Source organism: Thermobia domestica, chromosome 3 (genome assembly GCF_964235325.1).
Source record: "Thermobia domestica chromosome 3, izTheDome1.hap1.1, whole genome shotgun sequence".
NCBI lineage: Eukaryota > Metazoa > Arthropoda > Insecta > Zygentoma > Lepismatidae > Thermobia > Thermobia domestica.
In genome coordinates, this window is record NC_137456.1 from 242,184,057 (window position 1) to 242,211,833 (window position 27,777).

At 37.4% G+C, this 27,777-nt stretch overlaps 2 protein-coding genes and 1 long non-coding RNA gene across 4 annotated transcripts in view; 1 reads left to right on the forward strand and 2 right to left on the reverse strand.

Annotated features, from left to right (window-relative positions):
• The window catches only part of LOC145680996 (uncharacterized), a 1,339,336-nt gene that overhangs the window by 94,911 nt on the left and 1,216,648 nt on the right, over positions 1-27,777 (reverse strand). The gene's annotated exons all lie outside the window — the stretch shown is intronic.
• LOC145680997 (uncharacterized) overlaps positions 1-27,777 on the forward strand; it is a 597,524-nt gene that overhangs the window by 50,254 nt on the left and 519,493 nt on the right. The window lies entirely within an intron of this gene.
• Positions 1,610-26,845, reverse strand: LOC145681601 (uncharacterized). Of its 2 annotated transcripts, none has more exons than XM_081753224.1 (2): positions 26,685-26,845; positions 1,610-2,537 (listed from the first exon to the last, which is right to left on the reverse strand). In XM_081753224.1, exon 2 carries the CDS (start codon positions 2,463-2,465, stop codon positions 1,713-1,715), a length of 753 nt encoding a protein of 250 aa, XP_081609350.1. In that variant the 5' UTR covers positions 2,466-2,537; positions 26,685-26,845; the 3' UTR covers positions 1,610-1,712. The 2 variants fall into 2 exon arrangements, with proteins under 2 accessions (XP_081609350.1, XP_081609351.1); XM_081753225.1 differs by having other exon boundaries at positions 26,729-26,838.

Here is a 27,777-nt window from a genome sequence, read left to right on the forward strand (position 1 = left end):
TATATATATATATATATATATATATATATATATATAACACTCCGTCGTACTCAAGAATATGGGCATAAACGCAGGGATAAAAGTGAATATGAAAAGGTAGGAGGACGCATGATGTCGCCGGGGGACGTATGACGTCACATCGTCACCTTGCCTATCTTTTCTCATTGTAATATTTTACAAAATTGGGGGACGCCATTCCCCGTGTTCCCCTCTTACTTTTACCCCTGCATAAATTTTGTTTTACTCTGTTTAATGCACCTTCAAAATGCATCCACATTATCAAAATTCTTCTTCCGTTACTGAGTAAAGGTAGAAGCTTCAGTATTGCAGTCATAGAAGTCTGGCATCTGCTGCTGGAACCACATTTCAACTTCGTTATTGATCCATTGAATATCGTGGAAGTGTTGTCCAGCAAGAGACTTCTATAAACGGGAATAAGTGTTTTCTGAATACCCGCAGAGCTCTTGGAGAAAACTTACGATGTAATGTATTTCACATTTGGTTAGATTCTGAATCGCCGTAACCATTGTAAATAGTTGTTCGTCGCACTAGTAATGTCTTTTGTCCGAAAGTGCGTCTGTTTGTATTGGAGGAGCACTTTTCTCTCTAATCAAATTTACTTTTGTTTTTTCTTCGAATTTCAACCACAATCAGTGAGGCAACACACTCAACCTTTCTTCCATTTTTGAAAAAAAGAAAGAAGAGTCAAACGAGGAAATGATAGTTGTAAGTAGTAACATACAGTGAAGAACCCTCAGGAAACCTACAAACCTAATTGGACTCGAATAGAAAATGAAGTGATTCTTTCCTTTTGCTGCGTAGAAACGTGGAAAGTGGAGTAATGATCAAACTATATACAGTATATGAGTATGTTGATATTTTAAAGAACTATTTTCGAAAGGAAACAAAATACAGAAAATTTGGATGTGGAAGGCTGTATAACTAACTTATACACCACAAAATATTACTTGTCCTGTTATGCAGGTTGAAATCTTCGGTACTTTATGGACACGCTTCGTGCTTAGCTTCATAGACTTAGAACTGTTTCCAAAAACAATGGAATAGCATTTGTGATTCTAAGTGTGTGTAGCCCGATAGTAGCCATATTTATTATAGATGACACATTAAACGTAAGTTAAATATTCTGAAAGACCCCCATTCCCCCAATATTGAAAAGGAATGTTGAATGCATCGAACAAACACAATTTTAGAAGTAGAAGATTATGTTTTGACTTTTGAAAAGGTTAAGTATAATTTTTATTCCTGAATCAGTCATTTCCAAGTGAATCATATATGACGTCACAATTTCGTGCTCCCCTTCGCACTAGAACGCACTGAGAGGGGAAGAAGCTGGTAGGTAACTCGATTTTGATTAAAAGACAATGATAACAGACGAACGAGAACACCGATAACGTAGTCGATGGTTTTGCAGGTATACAACTCGTGAATCCATGACTACGAACTTGTTTATTCCGTTCTTTACCTCATCCCTTCCCTCTTTTATTCATTCTGTTTCTCTTTGTGTATGTGTTCTAGATTATAAAAGCGTGATTCAAGGTCATACATCCACCAATTGGAAACGACCGATCTCAATAAAATACTACGTAACACGTCTTTACTTTGTAATTTATTTATTACTCATAATGCAACAGAATAATAACTTGCAATGAATTGGCAAGTCTCAGATATAATTTTCAGTTTTTCTTCACTCATTACCCATTACAGGACGCTAAGGTTGAATCAGCGTCATCTTGGTTTGGATCAAGCGTACTCTTGTTTCCAACTTTAGATAAGTTAACGTTTCCTATGACAGTTCTCATTATGTTCGCCAGATCAAGGCACTGCTCTTCGAGAAAAGCGATTACCTTCTTATGTCTATCATGAACCTCGAAGACTTGCTTTAGTTTTTCCCAGTCCCTTTCTTCATACAGAGTAATTCGCTCGAACAGTTCTGCTTCAAATGCCATAATCTTTAACGTTAATTGTTTCATATCCTCTTGCAGTGTGGTGATCGTTTGATGATACTTGGAGACCAGATATTCTGTTTTGTTCAGCCTTGCCTGGTATGAGCCATTGACACACTTCAAGTATATGAATGAAAGAAATGGAACCAAATAAGGCGTCAGATGCTTCCGGAAAATGATTTTACTTATCATCCATAACTTTAATGTAACATTCTTACTTGCTTGGATAACAGCTGTACATACGATACGAAACCAATTGTCATGTTCATGATCTGGATAGGACAAACTGAAAACCTTGAATATATTCTCAAATTTCCACTTCCGTTTTGGAGAATCGTCCTGTTTATTCATTATTTTTCGAATTTCTAATGCACTATTTGTTGTAAACCATAAAAATACTAAAAATACAATAAACTTTTTATGATTCAACAAGAATTCAAATACTTTTAAAACAGTCCACAATGGAGGATGATGTTCGAAGCGCAGAATTTCCTCTTCCATATTTATCTATTAATTTATTGTAAGATTTTTCCACTAAAGCTCTGAAGTCCTAAACAATTATAGTATGTGAATCTGTAAGATAAGATCCTTATATAAATATTGCTGTCTTTTTAAAATTGCGGTACTCAATATTTTCTTAAAATTCTTTTCTTCGGTCATTTTTTTTTTTTAAGATTGCACTTACAGAATGCGGCAAAACAAACAGTACTGAAATCACATCGTTGAAATTTATTTATTTATTTGTTTCACAACATAATGACACATTTAAAAAAATGTTGTTGAATGGCTATCAACTATATTGTAAATTCAAGAGCAATGTTACTCAACATATATTGTAACTTTAAGAGTGATCGCTCCTGTACAGCACATTATGTATTCAAAATGTTGACCATTATGTCGCAAATATTCTTCATAACTGTTCAGTAGATTGATAAATGTTAGTGAACACGAGTTGCTGCAACGACAAAACAAAAGACCGAATCTTCTCTTTTAACTCCGGCATAGGCGCCAACTTGAAGAAAATATTGGGGGGTGGGGGCAAATAATGAATAAATTCAGCTGTTTTCTATCAACTGCTTAATGAAGGTCCCCTTCCTTCCCCCATATCTCTGTCCTCTACTCCGCTACTAAATTCACGACCTAAGTCAAATTCGCTTAAAGGTATTAAAACAAATTCAAGTTCAAAATTTGGAAACTTCACTGCAACTTTGCACACTACATTGATCTTTACTTTTCATATCAGTGCTGCCAGAGTGTTGGTTGAAGCTTCAGTGCTGTATTGAAAAGACTGTTTTGAAAACGTCATTTTCTATCGAATAAGAATGTTGTTCCTAATATTGAACTAAAGGCACGATGAAGTTTACGACATAAATTAATGCTTTCATTGCTAATTCTTCCTCGACTGGATTATATTGGAGGGGCGAGGACCCCACCTTTAAATATTGGGGGTTAAAAGTGTCCTGCCCCCCAAAGTCGGCGCCTATGAACTCCGGTATAGTAGTAGGGGGTTATCTATTCAGAAGATTGCTTTCTTCAGCATACCGTACATGTAGGCATCTGGAGCCGTGAGGTCAGGGGAGTGGGAAGGATATGGAAAATATGTTCTATGAGAAATCAAGTAATGTTCGAACTCTTGTGGGCAGAAGGGCAAGTGGCTTACTTGCTGTGCGGGTAGAGCTTCTTCTTGCTGCATCCACTGTTGTAACGAAAGATTTTTGGTGCGGTAGAAACCGCGCAAATCATGCAAGAATGGGTCAATAATCAAGTGTCGATTAATGTAGTGATCAAAGTACACGTGGCTTTCATAATTGGATCACATGTTGTTGATGAAATCTTCATCTTCATACGCCATAATTATACTTCAGGACAATACAGTAGACGTGCGCGATCATCTCCTGCATTGAGACGCTGAACGACGCCGTATGAACGGAAATATTCCTCAACAATAAATACCGGTACCTTTTCCTTTGACATGAGGAACATTTATCTTCCTGCCAACTACAGTGCACACTACGCTAGTCCAGACACAACTGAGCACAAATGTGGCGCTCACAGGTCACAGCTCATACCACACCAGAGCCCTGCAAACCCAGGCCCGAAGACGGCCCGGCCCGGCCCGAATCTCGAGCCGGGCTCTAACTGGGCCGGGTACAAACCGGGCCGAGCCGGGCCGGCACGACTCGGCCCGAACACTGTGGAAGACGGATCGGAAACTAATGTTGGCAGCCTGTGTTAATCGTAATGTGGTTGGGAAATTAACTCTTTATTCAAGACTGTCAAGTACTGTACTTCTACTACTCTTATTATTACTACTACTGCTACTGCTATTATTATTATTATTATTATTATTATTATTATTATTATTATTATTATTATTATTATAATAATAATAATAATAATAATAATAATAATAATAATAATAATAATAATAATAATAATAATAATAATAATAATAATAATAATAATACAATTACAACTATTACTATTACTACTACTACTACTACTACTACTACTTCTACTACTACAACTGCTACGACTTCGCGTCAGAGTTGACATGTCTGGTGGTACATACTTTACAATCTAAGTACAGGAAAAAAATCGAAGAAATACTAGTTATTATGGCCAGTCTGCGTAGAATGCGAACAGATGCTTGACGAGGGGCAATGGTGACTCAGTAGGTAAAGCATTCACATCTGGTGCTAGAGGTCGTCGGATCGATCCCTCCTCGTGTTATGTGAGCTTTGTGGTGGACAAACACCGTGAGCGTGGGAGTTTTCGGATTAGCCCGTTTTCATCCACTTTCTTCATTCCACCAATTCATCCATCATCATCCATACGTCTTGAGCCGTAATTGCCTAAATAACATATGAGAAAGTCAAGTTCTTGACCTACTAATTAGAATTTGGTTCGCTACCATTAGACCACGGAGGCCGAAACCATGAACTGGCGTGTTCATAAGATTACCGCAATTTGTAGTAATGTTCAATTAGCACGGCAGACTCCAAATCATATTACATGTACCTGTATTCTTTATAATTCGATGCTACAATAATAATAACAAAAACCCTCAAATACCTCAAAAGTTCCCTGAATGAAAAATGTATAGATATCAGCTATCAAAAATGCCTCTTAACATCACAGGGATAGTTGATACTAAGAAAATGAAAATATAAGGTTTCCTAAGAAACCAATAGTGCAAAATGAACATCGCTTTACTGTATGTCCTTGTACGCATCGAATAGCACGGAAACAGAGTCAACAGTCTCAGGCTTTAGAGCATTTCTCCGTTCCTGAGTACTAAAAGCTCTTTCAGTAGACGCACTAGAAGCAGGGATGACGAGATACTGACGCGCTAATTTACACAATTTTGGTAATGTTTGTTCTTGTTGCTTCCACCACTGCAGTATATCTAGTTTTCTTACACATGATGACATGTTGAGGTAGATATCTACTTCATCATCAAATTCCCCAGAGACTGAATGTCTATCTTCCCAATCCATTAGTTTATTCTTCTTGGTAGGAGGTTCCAAGTTATGCCAACTAGCCTAAAGGAGACGATGGTGAGAAATAAATGAAATAGTGGAATAAATAAAGTGGAAGGAAACAGGAGAGCGCCTCGAACCCCCCACACGGTGTTTGTCCACCACAAAGTTCACTTGGCGAGAGCTCGGATCAAACCAGGGACCCCATACACCAGAGGTGAACGCTCAACCACTGAGCCACCGTTCCAGGAACACCTAGTCGACCCTGGCGACTTGGTGATTTATTTGATCATTATATTTTGTTATATTTGTAGCATCATACTATAAACAATACATGGACATGTAACACCATTCGATATTTGCCTTGCTAATTGAACATTACTACAAATTGCACTGATCTTTTGAGCACGCCAGTTCATGGTTTTGGCCTCCGTGGTCCAATCGTAGCGTACCAAATTCTATTTACTAGGTCAAGTACTTGACTTTATCATACGTTCTTTAGGTAACTACGGCTCAGGCTGTATGGATGATGATGGGATGAACTGGTGGAAAGAAAACAGTGGGAGGAAGCGGGACCACCCCAGAAACTCCCACGCACACGATGTTTGTCCACCACAAAGCTCACATAGCATGAGCAGGGATTGATCCGACGACCTCTAGCACCAGATGTGAGTGTTTTTTCTACTGAGCCACTGTTCTCCCTCGTAGATCAAGCATCGGTTCACATTCTACGCAGACCGGCCATAATAACTAGCATTTCTCCATTTTATTCTGTACTTAGAAGGTAAGTTCGGTACCACCAGACATGTCAACTCTGACGCGAAGTCGTAGCAGTTGTAGTAGTATTAGCAGTGGTCGTAGTAGTAATAGTAGAAGTAGTAATAGTAGTAGTAGAAGTAGTAATAGTAATAGTATTACCAGTACATCGCAGTCTTGAATAAAGAGTCAGTTTCCCAAACACATTACGATTAACATAGGCTGACAGTAAGACCGTACGAACACTGCAAAAATAGAGGTAGTGGAGGAGGACATTAAAAAAACAAATAGGCTGACAACATCAGTTTCCGAACCGTCTTTCAGAGTATCCGGGTCGAGGCGGACCGCCCCGGCTCGGCCCGATATGTGCCCGGCCCGGTTAGGGCCCGGTCCAGTTTGATATTACTTGAAACGGGCCGAACCGGGCGCGCCCGGCCTGTGCAGGGCTCTGTACCACACTGCACCTGCGCGCCACCCGTACGCGAATTTCAGTAGGGTAATTTTGGCTAATATGGGCAGTTCGATAATATTTTCAGAGCTAAGGTTTTCATATCATTACTCATACCAGAATTAATCCAAAACTGAATTTATTACTTGATAACATTGTGTACACCAGTTAAAAGCTGGATACAAATGTGCACGGCGGTTGTGCTGTTATTTTGTGTTATTTTGAAAAACAAAGGTGAGTAACTGTCGTTATTTGACTTACACATTTTGTTGTTTGTAAATATCAGTATCATGAGTATAAGGAATTCATGCATTATAATCTTTTGAATACAAAAGTTAGCTCATTTATGGTAATCTACAGACATTGCACTATCACTACACAGCAAAGGATGGAGCTGTCCGATTGCATTTAACTACAGTGTTGCAAATTACTAAATATTGTCATTACGTATAATACACGCCTATTCATTTTGTACGCATAAAATTGGCAATTGTAATAAACATGTAGTGAACAATTGTTAGATAAACAATGAAACATTTTCATATTATACATACCTTTTTCATCTTGAAAGAGAATGTTTTGAAAAATATTGTAAGCGAAAAAATTATATTTTACTTCAAAGTACGCCTCTGTCTGACTTCAAATAATTGGCTACAACCAACTGACAAATCTCTCGTCGTGTGGATTGTAAGCGCCCGGAGCGGAAATTCCCAGGCTCGCCCCGCGCTAGGGTGCGCACGAGTCGAGACACTTTGTAAAATTCTAGACGAGTCGAGACAAACGTATTTCTCAACTCGAATTTTCGAGTCGAGACACGTGTCGTGTCGAGACCGCTCGTAATAATCTCGACTCGACTGGAATGTCTCGAAAATTTTTCTATAATTTTTAATATTATTTTGAAGAAAGTATTCACTCAGAAACAGCCTTGAAACCATTTCCAGCATTTATTACTTCAGAACGCATAAACTTAATAGCTAATCTTTCGAGATCTAGATTTAATTTTCAGCTCAATTCAGTTAATTAAAACTAATAATTAATGTCGTGATATTTGATAGTACTTCAAATATAATAATAACATTTGATTATCTAGTTTGTATAAAACTATTTCGATAAAGTGAACTTCATAAATTCTCTGAATGAGCAATTGCCAGTCTACAGTAATTTGGGATAGCTATAATTATTGTGTTTTCGTTCCCATGAACGCAATAGGGCTACATAACTTCTGGATTATTCGCTTCCCCAAACTATTTTTGAGGCTTTAATGTGTTGCAGCATATCACGAGTTACAGATAATATACAGGGTTATTTTTTTTAACTCGTGGATTTCATTTAGGTCTAGAATTTCTCACTGAAGTCCGATATTCATGTGGTTTGTGGCAAATGATCAAGGAAGGATGGGAGATTTATGGGACTATGTTTACTGGTTTAAATTCAGCGGGAGTAATATCGACCACGCCTCAAGAACAACAGCTATAATAGTATTCGCCAGTGTACCTTAGAATGAGGTTAGATTTTTGATGCGAAATTGCAGACTACAAATTGTTAGTGAAAAATACGAATTGTTTGTGGTAACACCCATAAATCACATGTTGAATAGTTTTAGCCGATTTCTTGTGACAAACGACGGCGAGGTTTCTTAACGAACTAACGAGTCAATAACTTATATCTTCCATAACACCCGATTGCGAGGTCCGATGCTTCCATATCTCACTCAGAAGCGATCCTGTTTCTTCCAATTTATTCACTAGCGATATATGTTCTTGTCTGGGGCAGAACGTGAGGTAAATTTGTTTCTAAATGCCCTTTGCGTAGCAACAACAGATTCTGTTCTCCAAAACCTTTAACGATAAACTCATATTCCTCCAAAGAGTAAGCTATTTTTATTGTGTTCTGATCATACTCACACAGTAGAACAGAACTAATTAGAATTTCACACCAAAGATGCCTAAAGGCATTTAAAAAACTCAATTTTAATTCAAATGTACTGGCTGTTATTTGATGCACCCCCCTCAGAAAATCCTGGATCGGTCAATGATAGCGTCCATGCCAAGACGCGGCGCCGTTGTTATCCGTGCCAAAGGTGGACATATTGACAATTAGGTAGGTAGTCATTATGTTCTGGCTGATGTATGCGTATATTTTAACTCGTATATTTTGTCTCGACTCGAATTTCGAGTCGAGTCGAGACACAAACATACTTTCGAGGCGAGCCTTAAATCTTGACTCGACTCGACTCGACTCGCGCACATCCCTACCCCTCGCACTGTGTTATGAAAAACAAGCTGAGTTTATTCTTTACTCCTAGATTTAATAATAGCATAGAATATACAAATAACGATACAAATATTAAAGTCCAATGTGTAAGTGATAACAAAAACTTTGTAGCATTCTGACTCGTTAAAATCTAACAAAATAAGCTTTTCTTTCCTTACGATTAATATAAATTTTTGAGTAAAGTTATCATAGCGTTGGATAACTAAAGTAACTTTTTCAGGTGACGTTTGTAATTATTATTTGTGGGTCTTTGATTCAATTTAATCCTACATTTATAATATTTATGTTCAAAATCAAAATGTGTGGTTTCTTATTGTTTGTTCAGCAAGACGATGTTAACGATACGTTGTTCCAAAACATGTAGTGTTAAGATTATATAATGATAACATAAAAATACTAATAAATTACAATAGAAGTGAACAAAATTAACTGCATAATTACATACTTTATTTAAACACCAAATAGCATTCTTCTGACTTTTCTGTGAGAAAATGTGGACAATATCTCCTTGAAATCTAAGTTTCTGGTTTCATCATTTTCAATAGCTAGTATAGCCAATGAAATAAGTCTTTCCACAGTCTTTGGGTCACTGTGGAGCGTAAATATGTCTATTATTTGAGCATTTCTTAGACGGAATAGGACTTTTTAAAAAAATGTTATTGAATTCTACTGAAGTTTCTTCAGTTTATACCAAACTGTCTTACGCATAAGAAGTTAGTAGTAGCAGATCTCGGTCAGTCTTCCAAGACAAAATCTCTTCTCACAGATGGCTGGAGAGAGTTCCAGTTGAATAATCCTAGACGATGTTTCACATTACTGGTAATTTTTCTTAGCCGTGGCCTGATCATTAATAAAATATCTGAATTAACATTAAATTTTAAAAATACCATTTAATAAGATGACAAAAGAATTGGAATTATTTGAATTTTGTTTATTTATCGTCCCGGCGCCCCCTTGGTGGCGGCGTCCTGCTCTCATAAGACCACCGAAAGAATACACATTACAAGTTTGTGCCAAGTATGTAAATCCGTGATCATAATGGTCGACCTTTAACTAAACTTTGGTTTTCCATATTTGATTACAAACGTGGTGAAAATCGGCAAATATGACAAAGACAGTCAATAGGTTTCGCGCTTGGCCTTTCTAATCCTAATGCAATAGCAAATGATACTTACGTTGGAAGTAAACTGAAACACTAGAGCAAAAACTATATCTTTCTTTTACCATATCATATACATTTAAATTTATAACATTTGGTTTCGATGCATTACATTATACGAAAAAAAAAAGGCTATTACAATGCACATTGTGTATATTCTTTTTAATGCTTTCATGTATTTTATAGTGTTATTGTACGGCTTAAATTTGTTAAGTATTTATTACCATTTGCTCTTATTGATAATGGATGCATGTAATATAAGAGCATCCATTATTATATTTGCTCTTACTTGATCATGGATAATTTAAAAATGAAATGAAATCTTTGAGTTTAACGTCCCATGGTTATGCCGGTTAGGCTAAAGGAGACGGTGATGAGTAATGAATGAAATGGTGGAATGAAGAAAGTGGGAGGAAACGGGAGAACCCCGAGAAAACGTACGCATACGGTGTTTGTCCACCACAAAGTGCACTTGGCGCGGGCTGGGATCGAACCCAGGACCCCAAGCACCAGAGGTGAACGCTCTACTACTGAGCCACCGCGGCCCCCATGGATAATTTAAGTACCAAAGAGGGGTACCTGCTCATTTTGTCCATAATGCCTGCCAATATTACACATACATTTTGTTAAATATGGGCAATTATAGTACGTGTAAGGTTAGTATTTTTATTTTCCCGACAACCATTCAAATATTTTTGAAAAGAAATTCTATAAGGGAAAACACAAAATATCCTTCTACATTGCTGTAATATTTGTTGTCAAATTATATCTTAATATATATGATAAATTTTAACATTTTTCTTTTACTGCCCATATTGCCCAAAATTACTCTACTGTTTGTTTTGCCGCATACTGCATTAGTGTAAGTGTAAGAGCAAAAGTTATAAAGTTATAAAGTAGGTACTCTGTAGAGTACTGAGCACAGTTGTTGCCGCTGGAAACGTTGATTGTTACAATATATCTCAAAATTGATTTTAAATTAATTATTACAAATATATGTTTCGTGATTTTTAATTTCTAAAAGAATTCGCGACACACTCTATGAAACTGAACGACACATTGGTACTCGGGAGGGAGGAAGACAACTAACTAGTGGAGTTAGTGTCATTACCAGGGACGTAGCTAAGGGGGGCCCGGGGGGGCACCGGCCTCCCCAAATCTTGGCTTGACCCCCCCAAATATTTATTTAAAATTATATGTTACAGATTGTTTTTATCCGACAATAAATAAAAGAATTATCCATAGTAAACTGAAGTTATTCATATTTTTAAGATTTTTTTAAAAAATCCATTTATAGGTATTTCTTAAACGTTAAAAGTAAACGGTAATAACTTTTACACCGTCGCCTTCGTTAACATTGCGAGGTTCTTCCAGCTTTTAGAGTGATTCCAGCCTTATAGTCGCCTTGAAGTACTAAGGTTAAAAAGCAATACGAATGTACTTTGTATAACCGACTAAGAAAAAAAAAAATGAAAAGTTGATTCGACTCAAAGGCTAGGAGAATACTTCTCCCACATTGCTGGGTATTGCAACATAGTATCTTATAGTATATTTTAATTGTTTTACGAGAAGTTATTGAGTGTAGATTTACTTTCTTATTTTTATTATATTTAACAGAGATTCTGGCAAAACAGGGGAGGATAGAATATGTAAACTATTTATACCCCTACCTGTGCTGGCGCTGGCAACTGTGGCTGAGCGGGAAAGAGTCTATTTTCTTACTGAACGTGGAATCCGCACTGTTAAGTTTGCTATGCATGTGTTCTTGAAATTAAGTTAAATATGGAGATATTTATAAAATCTGGATATTTTATTTCACACGAAAAAAGTGATAAGCAATTGGTGAGTACCTTCAGTGAAACTGATAAGGTGCGTGTTGTTGCTTAGGAAAATGTTGATAAGGAATGTGCTAGCATCTCACAGCAAAACATTCATGTGAATGATTGCTTTCAGAAGTCCAAAGAAACTGGAGATGTCCTGAATCTGCAAAACCACGCATCTGGAGAAGAATTAAGAACCCGTCGAGAGTGCTTAAATCGTATAGTGGTGATTGTGATCCATTTGGGTCGATAGGGATTGGCTTTCCGAGGCAACGATGAAGATGACAGCAGTTTAAATAAAGGGAATTTCTTGCAAACGTTTGAGTTGTTACGACGTTTTGATTTTTTTTTAAAGAATTATACAGCGCCAGGGAATATCACTTATTTATCCCCAGAAATTCAAAATGAAGTTATCTTTTGCTGCGGTGAGGAAATCATCAATGTCATTGTAAGTGCCGCTAGAAAATTCAGCGTTATGGCTATGAAACGCGAGATATTAATGTTTCTGAACAACTTAGTGTTTATGTGAGATATGTGAAAAATTCTAAACCGATAGAGCACTTTTTGAAATTTGTCAAACTTCGTGAGGTAAATGCTGAATACATATCGAAAACAATTATCGAAACTTTGGCTTCTGTACCGGTAGGTGTTAATAAGGACTCAAAATGCATTGGGCAGGCTTACGATGGGGTGAGCGTTATGAGAGGCCACATAGGTGGTGTGCAAAAGTAATTTCGAAAGTCTCATCCCCTCGCTGATATATCCATTGCAGTACCCATCAGTTAAATTTATTGTAGAAGTGGGTTAGTTCGAACAAATAAATACATTTTTTGATTTATTGCAGACTTTGCATAATTATTTCTACGTCGTAAAAGCTCATAGACGAATACAGCAGGCTCAGACAGCGTTAGGTTTGGAGCAGTCCAGTATATCTGATCTTTTAGACATTCGTTGCGCTTCACATATTCATTCACTGAATGCTATAAAAAGAATGATGGAGCTATAATCTTTGCATTAGAGGGAAAGGATGCAAAGATGACTACTGAAGCTGAGGGTATTGTGAACAAACTGAAATCATTTGCAACTGTTTCATGCTTAATTATTTTTAGTAAGTTCTTGGGAATTAGTAGTGGCCTGAATAATTTTCTACAAGGGAAAGATATACCCTAGCAAACGCCCAGCTACTTATTTGTTCGGTTGTTGAAGCCATAAAATAACTTAGAACAGAGGAAAATTCATTGTGTCACTACACTGAAGCATAGGAGTTTGTCAAACAAAATTGTATAGAATGTTTTAATCAACCAAAGAGCAGAGAAAAGCGTAATAATAGTAATATAAAAGATTTTCTGGTTTCGGGTAGTATTTCGAAGAAAAGAACACAGGGTTATACTGAAGCGAATTTTCGTACAAAACTCCTATATCCAGTGATTGACAACATTGCGAACGAGTTTGACAGACGATTCTGTAAGGAAAATATATCTGTAATTCGTGGCATTCAAGCATGTCATCCTAAATCAAAACTGTTCTTGATGAAGGAGGCAACGGAAGAGTCTGCTACGAAATTCGAAATAGATTTTCCTGAACATGAATTCATTGTTATAAAAAATTATGTATAATATCTTATGAAGGGGAAAGAAATTACAAATATCTCGGACCTGCATGCTGCTCTGCCCAAGCCAATTTTCCCCCAACTACGAATTTGGTGGAAATAACCTTGACGCTACCTGTGTCATCAGCTTCATGTGAGTGTTCTTTGAGCGTGCATGAAAGGTTCAAATCATATCTCAGTTGTAAGTCTGGTTAGGACAGAACATCAGCGTTAGTCGCACTTGAAATAGAACAAGAGAAGATAAAATTATTGATATATTCCCAAAGTCGTTGCATAGGCGTCATAGTTTGTGTTCAGCAAGTAATTTGTAAATACGGTGTGGCAAAACGTTGTCAGATGATGCAAGAACAGCATTAAAGAAAATAGTGTTGTAATATTAGGCCAATATTTTACCAATTATTATTTTATTATATATGTACTTCGTTGATTAGATTTCTTTTTATGTTCACAGAAGTTCAAATAATTGTAGGCCTCTTGGATTGATTTATGTTTGAGACGCACGGAAGACGTTAACGATTTTGTAAGCAATAAAATGTACTACACTGCAAACAATTACGGTCACATTTATTGACCGATTATCATCAATTCTGGCTGCCAACAGAGTACCCTAAAATTTACGGTATTAGTATTAAAGTTATGGTAATAGGCATGCATACGACCTTTTTGTGGCCTATAACCATAAATTTTACAGTAATACTGTAAATTTTAGGGTAATCGGTTGGCAGCCAGAATTGACGGTAATCGGTCAGTAAATGTGACCGTAATTGTTTACAGTATAATATATAAAGGAAATCAGGATCTTTGAAAATTAACGCTAAAATATACGTCTCGATAGCCTGTGTGTTCAGTTTAGGTAGTCTCATAGAACTCATCGCATTTTTTGGGTAGTGAACGTCTGTTACTATATTATTTGTAACTATTTTCCCAAGCTACAAAGTATATAAAGGTATAAGGCAAAAAGGTATGTATAAATGTATCAAAAAGTATTTGTATGAAGTATTGCGTTTTATAATGTTTTTGCGTGAGTAAACATTATTAATACATAATTTTTGAATTATTGTTTCATTATCGCATTTCGCAAGAAAGGTTCACACTTCTAACCCCCGAAAGAGTAGTTAAAGTTTAATTTAGGACAATTTATCGGAGAGTTTCCAAACGATATTTTCCGTGAATTATCCTGAGTACACTACAGTATATATACAGTATATATAATAAAATATGGGTTATTCCATTTGTAAATATGCCCCCCCCCCAAACTCAGAACTCTGGCTACGTCCCTGGTCATTACTGAAAATACGGCAAGAAAATGATTTTCTCGTTGTCAAAAACCAACTTGACTTGCCATTGTTAGAACGATCGTCAGACTTTGACGAAAACCGTCTAAATTAACTTCTTCATATAGACTTATGGACCAATCGATTAGTAAGACTAAGTGCGTTTGCACACGGCAACGATAATATCGGTGGAAGCCCCGATAATATCGGTGTCGGTGTCGGGTTACTTTGCACACGTCGCCGACAATATCGGTAGAAGCCCCGACAATATCGTTGCCGGTGATGAGCGAAGTAAGCGACACACACAAAAAATCTTCTCCATATATGAAAACAAAATAAATAAATAAATAAATAATTGGGAAAATTATTTTTTAAAACAAGGACTACAAAAACTGTTCTGAAGAGGTGTGGAGGACGGTACAAAACTTGCAAAAAATAGCCCTATGCCTAAGCATGTTTAGATTTAACAGTGCCGTTTTAAATAGATGCAGTAAACATTATTTTCGTTTCGATGAGAATTGATGCTGCTGTACATTGCAAACTATATTAGTTTTAATTTTTGTTGGAATACTGTTACATATTGTATGTATATTATTTTGTTTTCCATGTAATTAACATTAATGTCATAGTAGATTAAATGATAAGATTCGAATTAGTAATTCTGTTTTACATTGCTCCATACATACACTGGCGCAAATCCCGGGGGGATGAAGGGGACATGTCCTCTCCAATCTTAGAACTGGGGAGATTGTCCCCCGCAATAATCCGATTTGAAATGTGTTTTTTGGTAGAGAAATTTGATTGTGTCTGATCGCCAGAAAGGAAAGTGAGATGAAATTAATTTCCACTCAGAATTAGCCTCAAATCTCTCCGCCTCCCAATGTTGAAGACAACTTTGCTCCTCTAATCCTCCACAGCATTGTTTCTCGACTACAGAAATAATTGGAACATCGCTATATATATAATATGGGAACGATCTAACCCCTCCCCCCCCCCAATGTTGAAGACAGATTTGCGCTGTTGCATACATACCTGTCGTTTCCCGTTTCTTTTTGTCCATGAACTCAAAATCCTGGGCAAGGCTTGCATAAACTTTTCGCCATGCATTTTGCTTTTCAATTCTATCCTTGCAAGAGTCTGTTATCTTATCCGATATGCAAGGTCTACATTCCACAAGTTCAATAAGGGTAAAAATATCGAATGGAAAAATTCCTGCCATCTCTAAAAATCTAAGCAAAACTAGAAAGATACGAATGCAATAATACACAACCTTTTCATTCAGTCACTGTAGCTAAACTGCAGAACTCTATCAGGGGGTCGATCCCGGTACAAAGGGGAGAGGGAAAACTTAGATACATAGCTTTGGTCTTTGTTTTCAATTGCCATTCTACAAATTATTTTTAAAAAGGGGGGACTTGGGATAGTTTTGGAAATGAGAGAAAAAATCTGCAACAAGTGAAGCATGAAGTCACATCCCTATTGTTGAGATCACAATCAAGAAAATGCCAAATGAGTAACTTATCCTTGGAGCTTTGGAAAGAGTGTTTGATTGTGCTGGTTTCGTATCAAAATAATAATAATTCTACTTTGACTTGTCAACAAATATTCTATTCAATCATTGCTTATTGAGTGGAACCGGGAAAAGTGATCTGCACACAATTCTGATGAAAATAAAAGAAAGTAATAATAATCAGGATTTTTTTCCTTATGCTTATGTTCATAGTGTATCAAACTTTGAAAATTACGCTTAAATTAATTTCCAGAATGTATTAAAATTTAAAAGCATTAATAGATTAAAAAATATACCATCAAAGAGTGTGTGTGTGTGAGAGAGAGAGAGAAAGAACAAAAATAATAAGAAAAGGAGTGGAAAATAATCAAGAAATTGGTTATCTAAATTTCCCATATTCTATTTGGTAATAGCTATTTAGAGGGAAACCAGTACTCTTCAGACTTCCCACATTTTGTATTTATTTAATAAAGGAAATTAGCTACTCCAAAACAGAGACTGTAAAAAAAATAATAAGCTGTTCCGAAGTTGTTTATAGGACAACATAATAATAATATTATTATACAATTGTAATAGAAAAAATGAAAGCAACAAAATTCCAAAGACAAGAAGCGAAACAAAAATACACAGAGCTTTGTCACTCACTCTCTTCATCTAACCCGCTGGCCGACCGACATTATCGGTGGCGTGTGCATCCAATCATAAGAAAACATTGCCCCCGACAAAATCGGTGTCGGCAATACTGCCGACTGTATCGGGGCTTGGCCGACAGCATCTGCGTGTCGGAGGATCGGCCGATAATATCGGTGGCGTGTGCAAGCTACGATTTGAATACATTGAAGTCGATTTCACCGCCGACATTATCGGTGGAAGTCCCGATAATATCGGTGTCGGTGTCGGCGTACTTTGCACACGTCGCCGACAATATCGGTGGAAGCCCCGACAATATCGTTGCCGGTGATGAGCGAAGTAAGAAACACACCCAAAAAAATCTTCTCCATATATGAAAACAAATAAAAAAAATAATAATTGGGAAAATTATTTTTTAAAACAAGGACTACAAAAACTGTTCTGAAGAGGTGTGGAGGACGGTACAAAACTTAGAAAAAACAGGCCTATGCCTAAACATGCTTAGATTTAACAGTGTCGTTTTAAATAGATGCTGTAAACATATTATTTTCGTTTCGATGAGAATTGATGCTGCTGTATATTGCAAACTATATTAGTTTTAATTTTTGTTGGAACACTGTTACATATTGTATGTATATTATTTTGTTTTCCATTCAATTAACACTAATGTCATAGTAGATTAAATGATAAGATTCGAATTAGTAATTCTGTTTTACATTGCTCCATACATACACTGGCGCAAATCCCGGGGGGATGAAGGGGACATGCCCCCTCCAATCTTGGAACTGGGGAGATTGCCCCCCCAATAATCCGATTTGAAATGTGTTTTTTGGGAGAGAAATTTGATTGTGTCCGATCGCCAGAAAGGAAAGTGAGATGAAATTAATGTCCACTCAGAATAAGCCTCAAATCTGCCCGCCTCCCAATGTTGAAGGCAACTCTGTTCCCTTGATCCTCCACAGCATTGTTTCTCGACTACAGAAATAGTTTGAACATCGCTATATGTATAATATGGGAATGATCTTATCCCCCCCCCCTTCCCAATGTTGAAGACAGATTTGCGCTGTTGCATACATACCTGTCGTTTCTCGTTTCTTTTTGTCCATGAACTCAAAATCCTGGGCAAGGCTTGGATAAACATTTCGCCATGCTTTTTGCTTTTCAATTCTGTCCTTGAAAGAGTCTGTTATCTTATCCCATATGCAAAGTCTACATTCCACAAGTTCAATAAGGGTAAAAATATCGAATGGAAAAATTCCTGCCATCTCTAAAAATCTAAGCAAAACTAGAAAGATACGAATGCAATAATACACAACCTTTTCATTCAGTCACTGTAGTTTAACTGCAGAACTCTATCAGGAGGTCGATCCCGGTACAAAGGGGAGAGGGAAAATTTGGATACATAGCTTTGGCCTTTGTTTTCAATTGCCATTCTACAAATTATTTTTAAAAAGGGGAGATTTGGGGTTAGTTTTGGAAATGAGAAAAAAATCTGCAACAAGTGAAGCATGAAGTCACATCCCTATTGTTCAGAAAATGCCAAATGAGTAACTTGTCCTTGGAGCTTTGGAAAGAGTGTTTGATTGTACTGGTTTCGTTTCAAAATAATAATAATTCTACTTTGACTTGTCAACAAATATTCTATTCAATCATTGCTTATTGAGTGGAACCGGGAAAAGCGATTTGCACGCAATTCTGATGAAAATAAAAGAAAGTAATAATAATCAGGATTTTTTCCATATGCTTATGTTCTCAGTGTATCAAACTTTGAAAATTACGCTTAAATTAATTTCCAGAATGTATTAAAATTTAAAAACATTAATAGATTAAAAAAATATACCATCAAAGAGTGTGTGTGTGTGTGAGAGAGAGAGAGAAAGAACAAAAATAAAAAAGGAGTGGAAAATAATCAAGAAATTGGTTATCTAAATTTCCTATATTCTATTTGGTAATAGCTATTTAGAGGGAAACCAGTACTCTTCAGACTTCCCACATTTTATATTTATTTAATAAAGGAAATTAGTTACTCCAAAACAGAGACTGTAAAAAAATAATAAGCTGTTCCGAAGTTGTTTATAGGACAAGATAATAATAATAATATTATACAATTGTAATAGAAAAAATGGAAACAACAAAATTCCAAAGACAAGAAACGAAACAAAAATACACAGCACTTTGTCACTCACTCTCTTCATCTAACCCGCTGGTCGGCCGACATTATCGGTGGCGTGTGCATCCAATCATAAGAAAACATTGCCCCCGACAAAGTCGGTGTCGGCAGTACCGCCGACAGTATCGGGGGCTTGGCCGACAGCATCTGCGTGTCGGAGGATAGGCCGATAATATCGGTGGCGTGTGCAAGCTACGATTTGAATACATTGAAGTCGATTTCACCGCCGACATTATCGGTGGTTCCACCGATATTATCGTTGCCGTGTGCAAACGCACTAAAGGTCTACCCCTTCTTCGCCCGCTTGTTCGGAACAAACGCAAACCTACTACAGTTGGATGTAAGGGCTCAGTCTGTAGATGTGAAGCTCCATAGTTTCTGGTCTTCCACACATAGAGGAGGCGTTATTCCCTCCCATCTACCAATCTCAGTTATCCATTTACAGAGATTGGGTTAACTCCTGAGGCCCAATGGAAGGAGAAAAATTAGCCCTTCTGAAGCGTGGGACACAGCCAATGGCATGCGGGCTAGGCGAGTGAAACGAAGACTGTGACACGACGTTGCCATTTGGTGAAGAAATGTGGTTACGCAGACGCAGTACAACACGAGCAGTGAGTAGGTGGCATATAAACTGACCTGAATGTGTACAAAAGATGTGTGAACTATGATGAAATAAGTTACAAATTTCGTGGCACGTGATTCGGAAGACCCAGAGGCACTCAGGCCCATGACTCACCAGATCCGGTGATCTGGACTGCTCCATGTACCCGAGTGATCTCGTCTGATCCGAATAGATCCATGTACCGGAGTGATCTGGTCCAATATAGACATACCCATGACCGGAAGTGATCTGATCTAACCAGAATAGACCCATGAGTCAAAGTGACCCGGTCTGATCTGGACAGATCCATAACCGGCAGTGATATGGTCTCACCATAATAGATCTATGACCCGGAGTGACTTGGTCTGATCTGGGCAGACCCATCATGGTATAGGCCGAACACTACGAAACGTCTTACATATGGGGAGTATGTGCGAGGCTGCTAATGTAATTCTAGCAAACACGATTCTGTCCTCTCTGTCACTAAATATATATAATTCTCTTTTTCACTTGTTGTTCGTGTTTGTATGTGTCAAGGCATTGCACTGAAAGGTAACTACAAGGTTTATCAGAGTATAAACGCGTGAGATTCACAAATAAGATAACCAATTTGTTTTTCTTATGAGATATCGTCCAGGTATAATCGAGTGAATCTGTACAACTTGTCGTTTAGAATATAAAGATGTCATTAAAGTACAAACAGTATTTTGTTCAATATTTTTGTATAGTCTACGTTGAAATATCACTGTATTATTTTTCAGTATGGGAAGACAAGTAATTATATTTGAAATGTTCAACACATGGTATCTTGATTAACAAATGTCGCACCGAGAATCAAATAAATGAATGTTCGAGCTCGACTAGTGAACATCATTAGTAAATTATAAAATTTTCTGTATTTAGGTTGCTTTCGAAACACTGGGTCTGCCTGAATCACTGGCTCAGATCAGGTCTGAGAAGCAAGGCCCAGGCCCGGATGACCTGGACAAAATTTATTATCAAAGTGACCCGGTAATCTGTAGCTCATTCTACCACTGGGAGATGATATTTAGGCTGCTTCCAGGTCACTGAGTTTGTTTAGGCCACCGTGTCTGACTAGGTTTGAGAAGCGAGGCCCAGACTCGGATAAACCGGAAAAAATTGGTGACCCAAATGACCCGCTGACCCATGGCCCATTCCACCACTGGGAGCTGATATTTAAGCTGCTTCCGGGTTATTCCACCACTGTGAGCTGATATTTAGGCTGCTTCTGAGCCCCATTCCGGGTCACTGGGGTCTGTCTGGGTTACCGCATCAGACTAGGTTTGAGAAGCAAGGTCCAGACCCGGATGACCCGGATTAAAGTCGTGACTCAAGTGATCCGGTGACCATGCCCTATCCTATTGTCCGTTCACTGTAGCTTGGCGCTGTGTTTTGACACAAAACCTGGCCAGCGAATCTTAGCAGTCCTTCCCCTACTTTCCCCTTATAGCAGTTGTAACAGTGGAACTAACTCATCAATTTTAGCACTAGTAGGGTTTGGTATTTGCAAGTTGCGTAAATTTCGAAAGAGTTTACTTCTTCTCTAATCAGGACCGTAACTTGTGTGGGACAGGGGAGGGGCAACTTCCCCCCAGGGAGGTTCCCCGCCGTTCGAAGGGGCCCATTTGGAGACGAAATTTTCTTAATCCATATACAATACGAACATGAAATTATAAATGAAGCATTAAACAGTTTCACTACATTACATAAAGCAGTGCACAAAAGGTAAATAAAACAAAAGTGAGCCTTGTGCCCACTTCAGTAAGAAATGTCTATTATTAGGGGCCCTAGAAATAACATTTATTCGTATGGCTTTGAGATTTGTCAATGTTGTCCCCTTAATTAATTTGTCATGTATGGAATGGGCCCAAGGGCGTAAGTAACGGCCCCGCAGACCTTGCCGTGAGGGAGGGCCGACAGGCTCCGGGGGGCATAAATAGTAAGAAAAAGTTAGAAAGAGGGGGGGCCAAGAATGAGAAAAACAACTTTTTCTAGGAGGCCCAAATACACATATTAATGCTTGCCCCCCAGAAAAAAATATAAGTTACGGCGCTGTCTCTAATGTGAATTTATTGGTACACTTCTGCTAATAGTTAACTATATCAGGTTGGTCTCTTTAAACCGGTTGGGCCGTGGAGAGAAACAATATTACAGGAGGATAGTATTCATATTTTAAGAAGGTGGGGAAAGGAGAGCAAGGATGAGAAAGATGAGAAGAAAGAAAGAAAGAGAATGAAAGAAACACTTCTACATTTACTTCATAATGAATTTAAACACACATAAACGAAAAAGGGATATCGGAACCCACCACCATAATATTTGTGGAAGTGTTGACAACATAATATTCTGAAGGAATAGATATATTTCCCGCCAATTCTGGGGCCTCGGTGTTTGGCCCAATTCTGGCCTTGCAGGAGTGGCGGATCCAGGGGGGCGATCATGGCGATTGCCCCCAGGAAAGGAACCTTTCTCATTTTATATATTTAAATAAAACCCAATCCCAGAGTTTGGAGCTCTTAAAAATAGCTCTAAGTAGCAGTATTAAAACCCACCGCCCTCAAGAATTCCGTCCTGGATCCGCCCCTGCCTTACAGAAGCTACTATCTAGTCATTCACCTCGTAGGACTGAGGAAAACCTTAATAAGGAATACCGGCCAGAGCCGCGTTCATGCCCACGCTCGATCTACCTATTTTAATGCCTTTTTTCGTGTTGCACGGTGTCTGGTAAGGGCACCCAAACAGGGCAAATGTGTACAGCTTTGAAATGTTTAAATGTTAAAATTCGCTTTATATTGTACTTTGAACACTTAATTTAATGTGTATTATATTCTTCTTACAGCAGCATGGTTTATTTCCTAATACTTTAAGTCTATGGTTGTTAGTATTTTTAATTATTGCATCATACTAATCCTTCTCAAAGCTCGTTCAATTAGTATGAAAGTCTACACTTAGCAGTTTGCAACATTGCAAACCTTCACCAACAGGCAATATGTGGGGAGAATATTTCCACCTATACTCGCATCGAAATTCCCAGCCCTTGTTTACAATCAGTACAATATGTTTCTGTCGCCTTATCATGAAAACAACGCTGTCCAGCGAACCTAACGGTCTTCGCTACCTCTGTTTATTGTTTACAACACAAACTGCCATCTTCCAATATTGCCAGGCGTACGAGGTTTTCCCACACTTTCGAACAAGAACACTTGTACAAAATTGAGTGTGCATTATATGTAAGATTGTATTACATAATAACTAACTCAATTTTTCATAACGTTAATATCTCAGTCATCTCAAAAGCAGCAATTTATGTAGTAATAGCACTTGGTCCATGACTGTGCGGAAGTAGGTACATTCGGTTCGGAGATTCATGTGCCTGGCAACCATGAATTAACCATGTAGGGGTGAGAAGCAAGGTTTTGACGCTCGCACTACAATTGTTGTTTGTAAACAATCTTCCATCCTAGAGTGAACAGACAATACCACTGGATGTTGATATTTATGCTCCTTCCGTGTCTATCCGGGTCACTGGGTCTGTTTGGGTCATCGGATCAGTCCAGGTCTGAGTGAGAACCAAAGTCCAGACGCGGATAACCCAGATAAAAGTCATGACTAGGGCAACCCCAAAGCATAAAAAGCATAACAGCAATTCACAAATATGGTTGGTACCATAAACATGGTTGTGGTTGTCTAAGGGTCCAGAAGAAACTAATTGTAAAAGCATAATTTTAGAAAATAAAGCATAAAACATAATTTAAAATACATATATAGCACAATTCTTGGAAAATTCTATTAGAACAATTCTTTGAAAATTCTGTTTAACTGCAAGGTTAACATACTGTATTAATATTTTTTAAAACTAATATTTACAATAGAAAATCATTGAGAACTTAGCATTGCAACAATGAAAAGCTTATTTTTATTTCTGTAAACTTTTCCGTGTAATCCTTTGATGTAGAGAAAAGAAAAAAAGGAAAAGAAGAAGAAAACTTTCCGCTAACAATGAATCTATACTATGTTGTTATGTGTACCTCTTAAACTTGAGCACTTTTTGTACTTTTTGATGGCATCTTTTACTTTCCCTAAGGCGTACACAAGTGATAGAAAAAACTGACTCGAGTAAAACATATCTCTTTACAGTGCATTAAGTAGAAAGTTCATTAAATATGAAAGAAACTGGTTGTATAAAATATTAATAAATAGATCAATATATTTAGAATATTTAATGTATAGTAAATATTATACATTATACACGATTAATGTAAAACAATGATTGAAATTAAAAAAAATAAATCATAATAAAGCATAATTTGGAAAACAATAAAGCAAATTAAAGAAAAAATAAAGCATAATGTGGGTTGCTCTAGTTATGACCCAAGTGACCCGGTGACCCATGACACAATCCACCACTGGAAGGTGATATTTAGACTGCTTCCAAGTCTATGCGGGTCACTGAATCTGTCTGGGTCATCGGATCAGTCCAGGTCTGAGAAACAAGGCCCAGTCCCGGATGACCATGACAAAAGTCGTGATCCAAGTGAGCAGTGATTCATGGTCCATTCCACCACTGGTATGAATACAACAACACTTCTTGCTAACAGCGTTTAAAGGAAACTTAGAGCAGCGCCTTCAAGCACTGTAATCTAGCATAGATTAAATTCAATAAGCATAAGGAACTATGAAAAAGAAAGAAGAGACGTACACGTTGAAATGAAAAAAAAAAGTAAAGCTGAACGAGATGAAAAGGAAACAATACAACTTGTTTACACTATACTTAAATGATTCTATTATCTCGAAATAAGGACAAATATATCACAGGACCAGATCGATACGTTTCATTTCAAATCTATTCGCATCATAAAGAGGTCGCCTTGTTTCCAACAGGTTGTATCAGCTCATTTCTTCCACAAATTACTTTTTTTTTGTTTTGTAACTGGCTTCGTATATTGGTTGCGTGACATATATATATATATATATATATATATATATATATATATATATATATATATATATATATATATATATATATATATCCTATAACTTTAAATGTTGTTATATAGGACAAGGGCTGAATTGACCATTTTATTACAGGTGTTTGAAAACAAAGGTTGATATGAAAACTTTTTCTTCCTTTAAATTTGCGAAACAAGGAAATGCAATAAATATGTCTCCTGCACGCGAACGGCAAAGGTCATTACATATTAATGATCCTCTTCTTTGTTGAGTACAGTAGGTAGGAGATTGAGGAGGACCCAGCAACAACGTTGCCAGAAATTCTTGGGAAAGAGATGCTTCAAGGCAGTAGCGGCGCTAGGCTCGTAATAGTAGGGGGCCAAGAGGCTTGGAAAGAAATATTTTGGGGAGACGAAGCAATCTCACTTGTTTTGTTTTGAATATTATTAGTATCAGTTGTACAGTACATATTATTATAATTATTATTCTGTGGTTGTACATAAGATAATGGAGGGGCTAATGGGGACGAGAAAAATATTGGGGTGGCGATCACCCCTCCTCGCTCCCTGTAGTGCCGCCACTGCTTCAAGGAAGCATTGATTCACACGTTTTGGTGTCCATCACAAATTCGAGTGCCGGAGATCGAACCAGGGACCCATCACACCAAAGGTGATTGCTCTACAACCGAGCCACAGTATCATCATGCTGTTTGTAACACCCGAAAGATCTAGAGAACGAGAACAGTTGTTGACAAACTGCCTAAGATTCGTAAAAATCTCACGGATGTTTTCAGTGTCCTAATGATATAGTACGAATCGGCATCGTGTAGATTCTGCCTCCCAAGAAATATAATAGCTATCGGCAGATTGTCTTCAGGTTCGCAATCATCACTCTCGAATTAGTCGGCCGTTTACTAAATCGTGTGTCAGTAACATAGGAGTATTTTCATAGTTTTCGGTTGTTTCTAAAAAAATAAAAATACCTATCGGCAAACAGACCAGAAGCAGCACTCTCGAATTACTATTACATGGCCGTTTTCAATGTCCTCTGTACCAGTGACATGGACAAAAGTATCTTTGGGTAGTTTTCGATTGTATCTCAAGAAATAAAATGGATGTCAGTAAATTTTCTTCAAATTCAAAATCCTCACTCTCGAATTACTCGTCTGTTTTCAATGTCCTGTGTCAGTGACAGACAAGAATCTCTTGTGGGCAATTTTGGTTATCATAACTGCTTGTCAGTAATGTTGCCAGGAATCTACTTGGAAGTATTCAACTCGAGGCGTCTCTAGTGTGAGTATACAATAAATAAATAAAATTCTTGTGGTAGACTTGGTTCAATATCTTAACCAGAAGTGATAAGATACTCTAACCAATTCTTGTTTCAATAGACGGATATCGGAGAAGAGGGGATGGTGAATTTACACATAATTCGGCACCCAAATTTACACACTTTACAAAAGATTAAAAAAAAATATTAGTTAATGTAATGGAGTTTTGTAGGTAGTACCTGATTTATTTTTACATTCTTTAATGTTCAACTTGTCTTTAAGTTATTCGCTAGATTTTTTTAAAGGGTAGGTAAGTTGAGCAAAGCCTAAGATCCTTAGTGAAATTAAGTTAACTTACCGACGCCGAAGGCAAGAAATAAAAACAATTTTTTTTCTACTGTAAGAAAACCTGATCCATTTACCTTCAACAATCTCTAATACGCCGAATTTACCCTTCCTTTAACCACCTTGTAAAACATAATTTGATTGTCCATATGTTCGATACTATACTTAAATGTAGAGATTTTTTTTAAAAATGCAAAGAGATCTTTTTTTTAAAAAAAAAAATAAGCGTACATACAAGTAATGAGTAAAGGCACTGTAATTAATTGTAACACCTTGTACCTTTCAATATATTTTAAAAAAATAACACTCCAGTTTTTCGTCTGGGTCGAATTACAAACAATGATCTCACTACTTATTATACTTCTAATAATTTGGAAATTCTAACAAACCTCACAACTTACCGAACTGTCGGTTATGGATGTAGGTGGTTATGGCTGATAAGTACCTTTTTCTTTTAAATTATAAGAGTCACTTCCTAAATGCAACCCCCCAATTAAATGCATGTAAAGATATAGAACTCCCGCAATATAAAAATTTTCTTCCAAAAAACAAAAATATTACTCTTAAATTACATGGATACAGTAAGATAATAGAAAACACACATATTGTTAAGATATTTGAAATTTGAAAATTTTAATTCTAACAATGTAAGATGTAGTAAAACTTTCTTTTTAATGGGACTAAGATTACTTATCAAGGATTTTCTTATCGCAGCTACGATTACGAGTTCAATTCCAGGTTATATTAATTTAAGTATGTTGAATTTCGTTTTCGATACCTGTCTAGTATTATTAGTGATTATATGAAGTGCGAACGTGAAATAAAAGCAAGGATAGGAATGGCGAAAGAAGTTTTTAGAAGAAAAAAATAGGATCTACTATTTTGTGGACCCTTGAATAAAGACAAAAAGTGCTTCGTCTGGAGTATTGTACTGTAATTAGTGCTCTCAAACAGGTCGGGTTGTCGGGTCGGGTCAGTGGGGTCAGCTCGGGTCGGGTTGTCGGGTCGAGTCAATCGGGTCAGCTCGGGTCGGGTCAACCGAGTCAGCTCGGGTCGGGTCAACCGAGTCAGCTCGGGTCGCGTTGTCGGGTCAGGTCGTATCACGGTTCGGGTCAGTCGGGTCGGGTCGGTCTTCAACCCGACCCGTTGAGAGCACTAACTGTAATACAATACATTGGGGCAGAAATAAGGACATTATGTAAAAATGGTGAAAAATGACCGGAAGCTTTCGAAATGTGGGTGTAGAGAAGAATTAGTTGGATCGATCGAGGGGAAAACGAATGAGATGTTAGAAATGGTGGGGGAGAAAAGAACAATTTTAGTTATTATTAAGAAGAGAAACAGAAACTGGTTGCGACATTGGTTAAGTAGGAACTATACTTAGGAGGAACGTGCTAGAGGATATGGTGGCAGGAAAGAGAGAGAGGGGGCGAAAGAGATTGGAATTGATGGACAATATCAAAACATTAAAATCGTAGGTGAAGACGAAAAGGT

Coding starts and splice junctions, on each gene's coding strand:
- LOC145681601 (XM_081753224.1), bottom strand. CDS start 2,465: ATGGAAGAGGAAATTCTGCGCTTCGAACATCATCCTCCATTGTGGACT.